Source organism: Puma concolor, chromosome A1, assembly GCF_028749965.1.
Source record: "Puma concolor isolate L17-30 chromosome A1, mPumCon1.1.hap2, whole genome shotgun sequence".
NCBI classification, from domain to species: domain Eukaryota; kingdom Metazoa; phylum Chordata; class Mammalia; order Carnivora; family Felidae; genus Puma; species Puma concolor.
Genome location: NC_141667.1, coordinates 103,534,292 through 103,546,436, shown reverse-complemented (window position 1 = coordinate 103,546,436; position 12,145 = coordinate 103,534,292). Strand labels below are relative to the sequence as shown.

General features: G+C 42.3%; 1 protein-coding gene across 6 annotated transcripts in view; it reads left to right on the top strand.

Annotated features, from left to right (window-relative positions):
- Positions 1 to 12,145, top strand: part of PTCD2 (pentatricopeptide repeat domain 2) — a 55,987-nt gene that overhangs the window by 28,852 nt on the left and 14,990 nt on the right. For 5 of the 6 annotated variants that reach the window (XM_086699206.1, XM_086699197.1, XM_086699247.1 and 2 more), the window contains one exon: positions 3,717 to 4,689. The exons of the other annotated variant lie outside the window; for it this stretch is intronic. In XM_086699206.1, coding sequence (XP_086555332.1) covers positions 3,717 to 3,941 — 225 coding nt within the window. In that variant the 3' untranslated portion in view covers positions 3,942 to 4,689. Of the gene's footprint in view, positions 1 to 3,716; positions 4,690 to 12,145 lie in introns of those variants that run through there. 6 annotated transcript variants of the gene reach the window in all.

The window sequence follows — 12,145 nt, the reverse complement described above, 5'->3', positions numbered from 1 at the left end:
TAGCTGAGTGTGTTCCTGGCTGTTGTGAGGCTGCATGGGGAACTGCTGTTGAGAAATAAATAAACGCTCTAACTCCAGTAGCCTTTGAACAGCTCTAAATAACACTTGTAAGACTGTATGCAGAGTCTTCCATTATAAAACCTGCATCTTACAAGTGCTCTGGGTAGTGTTGATGCCAACAGCTATTAAAGATGTCTCGTATGGGGTGCCTGGGTGGCTCGGTCGGTTAAGCGTCTGACTTCGGCTCAGGTCATGATCTTGTGGTTTGTGAGTTTGAGCCCAGTGTCAGGCTCTGTGCTGGCAGCTCGTAGCTTGGAGCCTGCTTCCGATTCTGTGTCTCCCTCTCTCTCTCTCTCTACCCCTCCCCCACTCACGCTCTGTCTCTGTCTCTCAAAAATGAATAAACTAGGGGCGCCTGGGTGGCTCAGTCGGTTAAGCGTCCGACTTCGGCTCAGGTCGTGATCTCGTGGTCCGTGAGTTCGAGCCCCGCGTCGGGCTCTGTGCTGACAGCTCAGAGCCTGGAGCCTGTTTCAGATTCTGTGCCTCCCTCTCTCTCTGCCCCTCCCCTGTTCATGCTCTGTCTCTCTCTGTCTCAAAAATAAATAAACGTTAAAAAAAAAAAAAAAAAAGATGTCTCGTGTGTGGAGATAAGGTTATACCTACCACCATAGGAATGTTGAAAAGAATTGTTGGGTTGTTTTTTTTTTTTAATTACTATGACTAAAATCTCTCCAAACATTCACTGTTTCTTCACTGATTTCTTTTTTGAAACTAACCTAACAATGGAGTAAAATCTCTTTTCTGCCTAAGTTGTAGAATGGTCCCTGTGACACCATTTGGTATTTGTGTAGTGATGGGAGAGAATTGATGCAGTATATGCAATTAGAGCAAAGTTATCTCCAGCTTGGCATGTTTGCTTGGCTGCTTTCGGAAACCATATGCTGCCCATTAGGTCACCTCACCTTCAACATGGGGCAGGGACTAAACAAGCTATTCATTCTTCTTAAGAATAACATAAAATGCTGAAACTTCTTACCTGAAAGTTCCTGGGAGCCCTTATTTGAAAGGAAGGTATGTTGGCAGCAGATAGGGTTATGATCTATCTAGAAGGTGACCAGAGGATTTCTTAGGGACCTTGATCACACGTAAATTTTATAAGATGTGTTGTTGGATTGTATCATAAATAAGGATTGAACGAAGTCAACTATTGATTTTGTTCAAAAGTAGCTTTACATTGTTATTTAGAGCTCACCCATTTTTGTAGAATTAAATGCCATTCTTACACTTTTGAGTCCAATGTTTATACCTTTGGTTTAGACATCTCCATGCCTCATATTTGTGTATATCCAACAACCTTTTGACTTACCCACTTAGAACTTTCACAGGCATCTCAACCAGAACTCTTGGTGTTTTTATGCTTCCAAATCTGTTCCTCCCATCTTGCCCATCTCTATTAATTACCTCACCCATCACCAAGTTACTAAAGCCCAAATTAGGAAGATGTCTTTGATTCCTCCCTTTCCTTGACCTCTTCCTCAATAAATCCTTTCAGTTTAACTCCCCAGATATACTTGATAGATGTCTACTTCAGCATGTTTTGTCTATGTTTTCCAGTCTAGACTGTGATCCTCTCTCATGTGGACTGTGGTACTGGCCTCTGGATTAGTCTCCACCCTCCCTTTCTCTACACGTTTAAACATTATCTGCAGATGTTTAAACCTAAATCAGATCCTGTCCTAATTTGGACCTTCTGACAGCTTCTAGAATACATTCCAGAAAACTTAACCATGTATAAAACCCTACATATTTGGCCGTGCCTCCTGCTCTGATTGTTAAATTTGACAAACTTGTTCCGTTGCTGTTTGACTCCTTTTCCTAGTATGTTTCATTGTATAGTATGTACCACATAAACACCCTTTTTTTTTTAATATGAAGTTTATTGTCACATTGGTTTCCATACAACACCCAGTGCTCATCCCAAAAGGTGCCCTCCTCAATAGCCATCACCCACCCTCTCCCTCCCACCCCCATCAACCCTCAGTTTGTTCTCAGTTTTTAAGAGTCTCTTATGGTTTGGCTCCCTCCCTCTCTAACCTTTTTTATTTCCCCTTCCCCTCCCCCCATGGTCTTGTGTTAAGTTTCTCAAGATCAACATAAGAGTGAAAACATAGGGTATCTGTCTTTCTCTGTATGGCTTATTTCACTTAGCATCACACTCTCCAGTTCCATCCACGTTGCTACAAAAGGCCATATTTCATTCTTTCTCATTGCCACGTAGTATTCCATTGTGTATATAAACTACAATTTCTTTATCCATTCATCAGTTGATGGACATTTAGGCTCTTTCCATAATTTGGCTATTGTTGAAAGTGCTGCTATAAACATTGGGGTACAAGTGCCCCTATGCCTCAGCACTCCTCTATCACTTGGGTAAATTCCTAGCAGTGCTATTGCTGGGTCATAGGGTAGATCTATTTTTAATTTTTTGAGGAACCTTCACACTGTTTTCCAGAGCAGCTGCACCAGTTTGCATTCCCACCAACAGTGCAAGAGGGTTCCCATTTCTCCACATCCCCTCCAGCATCTTTAGTCTCCTGATTTGTTCATTTTAGCCACTCTGACTGGCGTGATGTGGTATCTGAGTGTGGTTTTGATTTGTATTTCCCTGATGAGCAACATTGAGCATCTTTTCATGTGCCTGTTGGCCATCTGGATGTCTTCTTTAGAGAAGTGTCTATTCATGTTTTCTGCCCATTTCTTCACTGGGTTATTTGTTTTTCGGGTGTGGAGTTTGGTGAGCTCTTTATAGATTTTGGATACTAGCCCTTTGTCCGATATGTCATTTGCAAATATCTTTTCCCATTCCGTAGGTTACCTTATAGTTTTGCTGATTGTTTCCTTTGCAGTGCAGAAGCTTTTTATCTTCATGAGGTCCCAGTAGTTCATTTTTGCTTTTAATTCCCTTGCCTTTGGGGATGTGTCGAGTAAGAAACTGCTGCGGCTGAGGTCAGAGAGGTTTTTTCCTGCTTTCTCCTCTAGAGTTTTGATGGTTTCCTGTCTCACATTCAGGTCCTTTATCCATTTTAGTTTATTTTTGTGAGTGGTGTAAGAAAGTGGTCTAGTTTCAACCTTTTGCATGTTGCTGTCCAGTTCTCCCGGCACCATTTGTTAAAAGAGACTGTCTTTTTTCCTTTGGATATTCTTTCCTGCTTTGTCAAAGATTAGTTGGCCATACCTTTTTGGGTCTAATTCTGGGGTTTCTATTCTATTCCATTGGTCTATGTGTCTGTTTTTGTGCCAATACCATGCTGTCTTGATGATTACAGCTTTGTAGTAGAGGCTAAAGTCTGGGATTGTGATGCCTCCCACTTTGGTCTTCTTCAAAATTACTTTGGCTATTCGGGGCCTTTTGTGGTTCCATACAAATTTTAGGATTGCTTGTTCTAGCTTCAAGAAGAATGCTGGTGTAATTTTTATTGGGATTGCTTTATTCGATACCAGGAATGATTTTCAAGTACTAATTGTGAATGTTTTGTATAGCTTATAGAATCCCATGTAGTCATTCATACTTCTGTGTGGCCCGGTACCCTGGTTTTCACCATTATAGGTATACACTATACATTTTAGTGCATTTGGACCTCTGCTTCTTGGAGAATCAGAAGAACAAGGAAGAAATCTTGCATAGAGATAATGATCTGCTCTTTGGCTTTTTCCAGCTGGCCAAAGCAAGGAAAAAAGTGAAGGATGTGCCCGCCCTTCTGGCCAAATTTGATGAGATCTATGGGAAACTCCACATTAATGGCCAGGTCACCACTTGCACTTTGGATACTCTGCTCTGCCACACCCCTGGGGATAGAAAATCCCACATGGTACTATTAAGTAAGAGGACAGTCAGCCATCGGACCTTCCAGCCTCTCAACCAGTCTCTGTGGGCTGAATAACCCTATGCTCAAGTCACTCATGGGTCTGAGCTGGAAGGGGCCTCCCAGTGAGTTAATGGCTTCCTAAGAAATCAGGCATTGTACTCCATTGGATGCCATGTTAACAAACACTTGGTCTCCTTAAATTTCTGCGTTGATTTCGAACTGTCATGCTGATCTGAGAAGTTAATGTTGTGCCACCATGAAGATCTAAATCGAGTCCAGCAGAAAGCTCCGCTCTCTCAGAAAGGACACTTCTTCTGTATAAAGTTCTAAGGATCCTTGAAGGAACATGACTGTGGTCTCCAGTCCAACTGCCGGTACCAGTGTAGAACCAAGTAAGCACTAGTGGGAAGGAAATTGCCATAAGTGGTCAACTCCAATAAATTTTGGGGGGAGTAGTTACTTGCAGACTATACTCTTGCTGAAATCAGGAGGTCTGAAACCCTATTTTGCTACTGTGGGCAATGGCTCAGGATGTTCTCACTGTTTCTGTCATCATCTGTCTGTGACCCTAAATAAGATGCTTGTGAATCTGCATATTGACTTGAAATTTTCATTTAAGTTTCATTAGGGTCACATTTTCTCAAAAATGAGAGAAATAAAAGATTCCTGAGAAGATATCTTGAACTTATGTTTTGTTTTCTCAGCAGCACAAACTAACCCAGGACTTAGCTCTCAGAAGTGATAGGTTAACCAAAATTTAAATGGTTACTACTGTGGTCATAGGCAGGCCAATTGCTTTTCAAAATAAATGCCAGTAAAGACACATATGCTCTCTGTATTTTTTGTTAAATTTTAAGTATTTGGTCCTACATTTCATCTTATTGATGATCTTCTCTTTTCTCTTGGAATGCTTTATTTTTTTTGTAAAAGTAAATGTGTCCTGACAGCAGGTTAAAGTTTCCTCATTCTGATCAGTCACACAATAGTTTGAAACACAGCACCGGTGAGTTGTGCCTTTTGTTTCTCAAGGCCCACGTGATGTTCACACCTTTCACCCATCTTCCTAGAGTTCTGTACACTCTTTCTTCAGTGCTGCTTCAAAAAATGAGGTTTGGGGATGCCTGGGTGGCTCAGTGGGTTAAGTGTCCGCCTTTAGCTCAGGTTATGATCTCACAGTTGGTGAGTTGGAGCCCTGCATCAGGCTCTGCTGACAACTCAGAGCCTGGAGCCTGCTTCAGATTCTGTGTCTCCTTCTCTCTCTGCCCCTCCCCTGCTCGTGTGCATGTGCATGCTCGCTCTCTCTCTCTCTCTCTCTCTCTCTCTCTAAAAATAAATAAACATTAAAAATTTTTTTAAAAAGTAAGGTTTGCTTTTAGCTGATTGTTATTCAGAGGCAAGAAGTGTGCATAGAATCAGCAATTTTAGAGTAGGAGGAATCTTCTGAATCTCCTAATTTAACTCCCTCGTCTTTCAGGTGAAAGAAATGACTTGTCCAAATTGGTATAATTAGTTGCAGGTGAGCTGAGATGAAACTCCCGATCCCTGGTCTGATACCCTTCCCACTAGAGCACATGTCTCTTCAGAGTTCGAATACTAAAGGAGGGCTCCCACGACTCACAGTGTGGTGACTCACTGTGTGGCCATGGGCTCACTGCAGTTTCCTTGTTTGTTAAATGAGCTAATCATACCCACCTCCTAGGCCTGATGTGAGAGTGGAATCAGGTGATCAATGTAAAGCAAGCCGAACAGTGGCTGGCACCGAGCAAGTGCTGAATGAACGTTAAGTATCGTCATTTCTGTCAGTAGCACTCAGAATGTGGGTACCTAGTTGAAGAATTATATAAACAAATGTGTTCTTCCTTCTGTAAAGAAAACCCGAAAGAATTTCTTTTGCTTATGCTTGGTGAGGCCTTACCCCTTTTAAAGAAAACTCTGGGCCTTCATAGAATCTTAATTGTATTTTTTATGCCTCCTGTTTGGATTTCTCTACCTTCAAAGTCTTAGGGAATAATAGGGCATGCTTCCTGTCCCCCAACTTACCTTTTATCTTGTCTGACTTTCACAAAGAGCATTAAAATGCCTTTTATGCCCTGTGTGAACAGCTAACAACCATTCATTACCAAAAAAAAAAAAAAAAAAAAAAAAAAAAAAGGCAGTAAATAGCAACCATGACCTTCCTAAGCTCTGTTGCTCTGAACAGCTGGTGGCTATGGTGGCTATGGTGGCTATGGTGGCTCTGCTGACTGCAGAAACTGGGCAATTCGATCTGTTCCCAGAAGTGATGCTGAGAGGCAGCAGTACAGCATGAACTAATGAGTCTTATGTTTACCCCAAAATAATAGATGATTCTGAAGGCTAAAACCCCATCAAGGAGAAAGTTTGCTTAGTGGATCATGAGCATTTCATTCTTTAAAGTTTCATAATTTCCTTGAAAAATGATGTTTTCTTGCAATCGATAATTTGCCTAAAGCATGCACTTACTCTGTTAATGAGAATATTTGGACAGAACATCTTATTCCCCAACACTGTTATGTGCCTTTGTAGATTGTTTCATTTATTATAAATGTCTCTTGCTTCAGAGTCCAGATGTCATCCTGGTGGATACAGCACAGTGTGAGGAGAGGAAAAGATCCCTCCTTCACTAGGTGTTATCAGGATAGTGTTCTGGTTATGTCTTGCTGTGTCTCTAAGCCACTAGAACTTAGTGGCTTGAAACACCAATCATTTTCTCATTATCATTAGAATTGACTGGCTCAGGCAGGCTGCTCTTACTCTGGGTCTCAGGTGATTATCAGTTGTTGGTGGCTGGGATTAGAGTCACCTCAAAGGTTTCTTCACTTAATATTTGTGGCAGTTGACGCTAGGTCCTCAGCTGAGGCTCCCTGACAGCATAGTGGCCGAGTACTAGGGAGTGTGCCAAGAGGACCAGGCGGAAGCTGTTGTCACCTTTTACCACCTGGTTTCAGAAGTCCTGTGGCAGCACTTCCACTCAAATCACAAGCTCATCCACATTCAAGGCGAGGGCACATTTATTCCAGCTTTCAGTGGTGGCAATGTCGAGGGAACACATGTTTTAAACTACCGGAGACTTTTTTTCCAGCAAGCTCTTTAAACTTCTTTCCCATTGCTACTTGTCTAATTAAAGTCACCATCATTAGTCCTGTGTCTTTCAGCTATCCTCTCTACTATAGCCCACGAGGTTTCCAAAACAAATTTGTCCTTTTCTATTTAGAACCTGCTGAGGGCTCTTCACATCCCTCTGGATAAAGCTCTGTCTCTTCAACATGGTTTAGAAGGCCGTTCGTAATCTGGCCCCGGTTTGCCCAGCCAGCCCTATCCCTTGCTACTCCACACTCCTTCTTCCCTCCCACTCATTTTTCAGGCCATAACTTAGATATTTTTTCATCTGGAAAGGCTTTCTCTGTCCATCCACCTACCTCAAGTTCAGGTTAGGTGAACTGCTTCCGTGCCCCTGTGCCTCACTTATCAACACGCATACCATGCTGCTGCCATTGTTCTCCATCCTTCACCACATTTAGGTGTCATGTCTATCTTGTTCTCTGTTGTTTGCCCAGAGCACGGTAGGGATCATATCAGAGGATGAGGACTCCTCAACTCACAAAACTCATTTGTACTGTGTAATGATGTTGGTTGTCATATCGCCCTGTGAACAGCTTTTTCTCTCCAGTGACTTCCACTCAGTCCCAGACACTCCACATTTAGGCCTGACCCCAGGCTTTTGCTCAGCCTATTTTGTATCCTTTTCTCCTCCAACCTAAAATGCCCTCCCACTTTATCCACCCTTTTCTGCCTATTCAAGATTCACCTCACGTCACCTCTTCCATAAGATGTTCTCAAGATGGAGAGCCCTTATGGATTCTCCATTCACTCATTCACAAAGTCAATATTGAGCAGCTTACACTGGACAAGGCACTGTGAAAGGCTCCTAAGATGCCACAGGAAGAACACATCATCTCCATTTCCCAAAGCAGAACATTTTTACCCTGCCATGTTGAACTTAAGGACCTTTTGGTCTAGTCATTTGTTCATTGCTCCTACAGACAGTACTCCTTACAGAGTGATCAAAATCTTCCCAAAGAATACTCAGTAGTGAAATAGACCAATCCTAAGCAATTCAGGCTGACACTTTTTTGACAGCAATCTAAGAAGTTAATACAAAATTGAACCAATTCCTAATGATTATTACTGAGAAATTATAATGGGGAGGTAAAGATTTATCTGCTATAATCTAGGTAGGCAGAATTGGAGGTTTCTCTATTTCTTTGCAAGCAAACAAATTTCTTTTCTTTGTCTTTTTTTTTTTTTTTTTTTAACGTTTATTTGTTTCTGAGAGAGAGAGGCAGAATGTGAGCAGGGGAGGTGCAGAGAGAGAGAGGGAGACACAGAATCCGAAGCAGGCTCCAGGCTCTGAGCTGTCAGCACAGAGCCCAATGCAGGGCTCAAACTCAACAGACCACGAGATCAGACTGAGCCACCCAGGCGCCCCACAAGCAAACAAATTTCTTACGCACTCTGTACTCTCTGTTTAGAACCCCAGAGGAATTGATGGAAGACTTGATCTTGCTTAAAGGATATTTTGAGCTTTGATTTTTTTTTCCTTTAGGTAAATGTTTGATCTTTCTGCATAGCTTCCTTTCACTCCTTTTCATAGATAAAATGACAGCTGGGTATAAGGCAGTGGTTCTCAGACTTCAGCAAGCATCAGAGATACCTGGAGAGTTTATTCAAACCCAGAATCCTGGGACCCATCTCCAGAGTTTTTGATTCCACAGATCTGGAGCAGAGTCCGAGAATGTGTATTTCTAATAAATTTCTAATAAATTCTCTGTTGCTAGTCTGGGGACTGTAGTTTAAACCACTATTTTTTTTAGGAAGCTTATGTTTTCTTATGTGCAGGGGAGACTTGGGCTTCAGTTACCATCTCCGTTCTTCTGGTCTCTGCTGTGACCAGGAGGGAAGAGCAGGCAATGGGGTCTTGTCCCTGGACTCCTGAGCAAGTATCTGCTGAGGTGTGTATTGACTGCCATGTGCCTCCTGAGGACCCTCAGTCTAATGTTGACCCACCTCCACCTCACAGCCTCTCCACTGGAGTCAATGAATCAGGAATCTCAGGTCATTATGATTTAAGATCAATGAAAAATGTATTTAGTTTTTTCAAATTATACATACACACACAAATAGATACGTATACACCTATGTATAAATATCCATGTCAACTAAGGCAGCATATGGCAGAATAGCACAGAGCTTGACAACAGAAACCCAAGATTTAAATGTACTTAATAACATTTCTATCTACAAATTTGACATACATTATGCATTTAAAAATGTGCGGTGAGCCAAATCATTGTGAATTAACCCCCCAGTGGAAATATTTCAGAAAAGTAAAAGAGAGTTTTTAAAAGGAAATGGTTTGTATTGCATAAACAATGAATCAAGGAATTAAGTTGGCTTGAACAGCATTACCTCAAAAATATCTTGAGTGGGGCACGTGGGTGACTCAGTTGGTTGACCTTCCGACTTCGGCTCAGGTCATGATCTCACACATTTCGTGGGTTCGGGCCTGCATCCGGCGTTGGGCTGACTGCTCCGGGCCTGCTTCAGAGTCTGTCTCCTTTCTGGCTCTCTCTGCCCCTCCCCCACTTGCACGCACTCTGTTTCTTTCAAAAATAAATGAATACTAAAAAAAAGCCGCTTAAATATCTTGAGCAAAACTTGGTGTAATTCTGATTGAAATTTTTGTTGTTGTTGTTAATGTGTCAAAACGAGGGGATTAAAAAATGCCCTCTGTTTTCATGAACTTGGCATTCTCCAAGAGGAACAGACATTAAGTGAGTAACCCTGCAGGTGACCACATTTTTACAGTTGGGGTAAGGCCAGGGTGATACTTACATCACTCTGTGGAATAGATAATAAGTGGCATGCGCTGTGAAAATACGGGCACACACACAGAGAGGACCTTTTCTGGTCTTTCATAGCACCAATTGTGTTGTTCATTTTGACATGTAAAGTACATTACCTTGTGCTGTTAGAGAAATATTTCCAAGTACAGTACATCTAGTGTCTCCTGAAGGACAAACTATCCTACCTGTGTTTTATGACCCCAAAGTGCCTGTGTAGCATATTCCTATACTATGATACTATAATGTGGCCTTTATATTTTTTGAAAGGGTGAATTAATTGGCATGTTTTAGTTAATATGTATGGCCTCCCATGCTATGCTTTGAGTATTTCACAACTTTCTCATAAACTGGTTGCTCTTTCTTAGTTTTACATAAGACAGCCGAGACCTAGAGAAGTAGAATGCCCAAGAAGGGGGTGTAGGTGACTACTGTGCATTAACACGCTGACCAGAGCCCTTTATCTTCGTTTCACTGCATGGGGTTTTCCCTCCAGTATTTCCAGGCTCTCAGCTAATCTGAGACAGAAGTGATTTGGGGAGAAAAGGGAATAGGGGGAGGGTACAAGAGTTTTACTCGAGTTTTCCCAGCTGCTAACGGAAGAGTTCAGAACTTTGCTGAACTGCACATTCTACCCACTTACGTACCTTATTGAGTTGATCTTCTGGGACTGTGACCTCCACGAGCCTCAGGGGCATATTTACCACAGTGATTAAAGGTGGGGTCTGGAAAAGAAGGCCCAGCAGAAAGAAAAGAACCCCACTTTTGGCTGCTAATCAGTGCCCTACAGCTGAAATACTCCAAAGCCGGGTGTCTGGGATAGAAGACCTCATTTAATTAGGCTCTGAGAGGAAAATGCACCAGCAGCCCCTGAGCCCACCTGGAAGACATCGAGGAATCGTGGTCTGTCACCTGCAGGCCTGCCTGGGAAATGCATCGCCTGATTAGTGATGTTCACATCCTTCATCTTTGCTGATTCCTTTTTCCTATCCCAAGTCAGGCCAGCCGCCTCACCCAGAAGAGCCCAGCAGCACCATGTCACACATTCCACAGATCTCCCTTGTTGCCGGTCAGCAAGATCATCCCGTCGAATTACAAGTGACATCACAAAGGAAGACAGAACCTCCACAAAGTGACTGCCCTACAACTTGAATTGATTTTAAATCCACAAATCCAAGGCACATGCCTGGCAGCTCAGCAGCAGAGCCTCCTGATGTACCCCATTGCACTCCGGAGGGGCACATTATGTAACCATTAAGGTTCAAGGGGATTAAGGAGGCCTTCCTTCACTTTCATGGCTGGGAATTACTGAATTAGTATCAGTTGAAAGAGTATGTTCTGATTGTAGCCAGTGCCATGATGGCTACGTGCCCGTCCAAAGATAATTCAACAGGAATGCTGCTCACTGAGAAGCCAGGAGAGATCAAGCAACTCCACATGAGGCTTTGGGGCCATCGGGCTTTTCATCCTGTTTAAAACTATGGAGAGCAGAGGAAATGTCATTTCCAATTTAGATTAGCAGAGCCATTTCTTTGACACATCGGTGCTAAAGTAACAGGGAATTTCACAACAACATGTTTTGTATGCTAGGGTTTATAACATTTAAAAAACCTGCTAACACATAATAAGAGTTAATGATTGCATGGCTGTCTCTGTACCAAGCACATGGTAGACAGTATCTCATTTAATGCTCAGGAAAACCCCATTTCACCGGTGACGAAACAAGCTGAGAGAAGTTAAGTTCTTGACCATAGATGTAATACCAGGGAGTGGGCAAGCACAGGTGGTCTGATGCCAGAGCTCATGTTTTTAATTGTCTCTGTATTGTGTGTCCAAATGGTGGCTGTGTGTATATGTGTGCATGCACATGCTCATATGTGCACTTTTCAGCAGAACCTCGAAGGGGCCACTGAGTGAAAAAGGTTAAAATATATATATATTTTATATATATATATATGCATGTGCTATATACACATAGACACACATACATACTTAATGTTTGTGTAAGGTGTAATCCCTCCCCAGCTTCATGCTTTGCTCTTATCACTCATATACAGCTGAACAACTTAAGTAGACAGCAGAGGGCGCCCAGAGTCACTATTTTTAAAAGGTGTTCGTTTTTGAAGGCATCTTTCATTTCTGGAATTCAGGGAGAACAGAGGTCCACGTTGCAGGCTAGAAGGCAAAGGTAGCTGTAGACAGACTTCAGGGAGGAAACAGAATATTCCCTTCACTCATATTGAGAGTTCTTGTGTTGAAAGGGTGTTTTTTTTAGAAAGAAAACAGGATGATCCTCTGTAGATAGCATTCTGATGCAAGTGTATGTGGGCATACGCTAGATGTTCCATGAAGAAACAT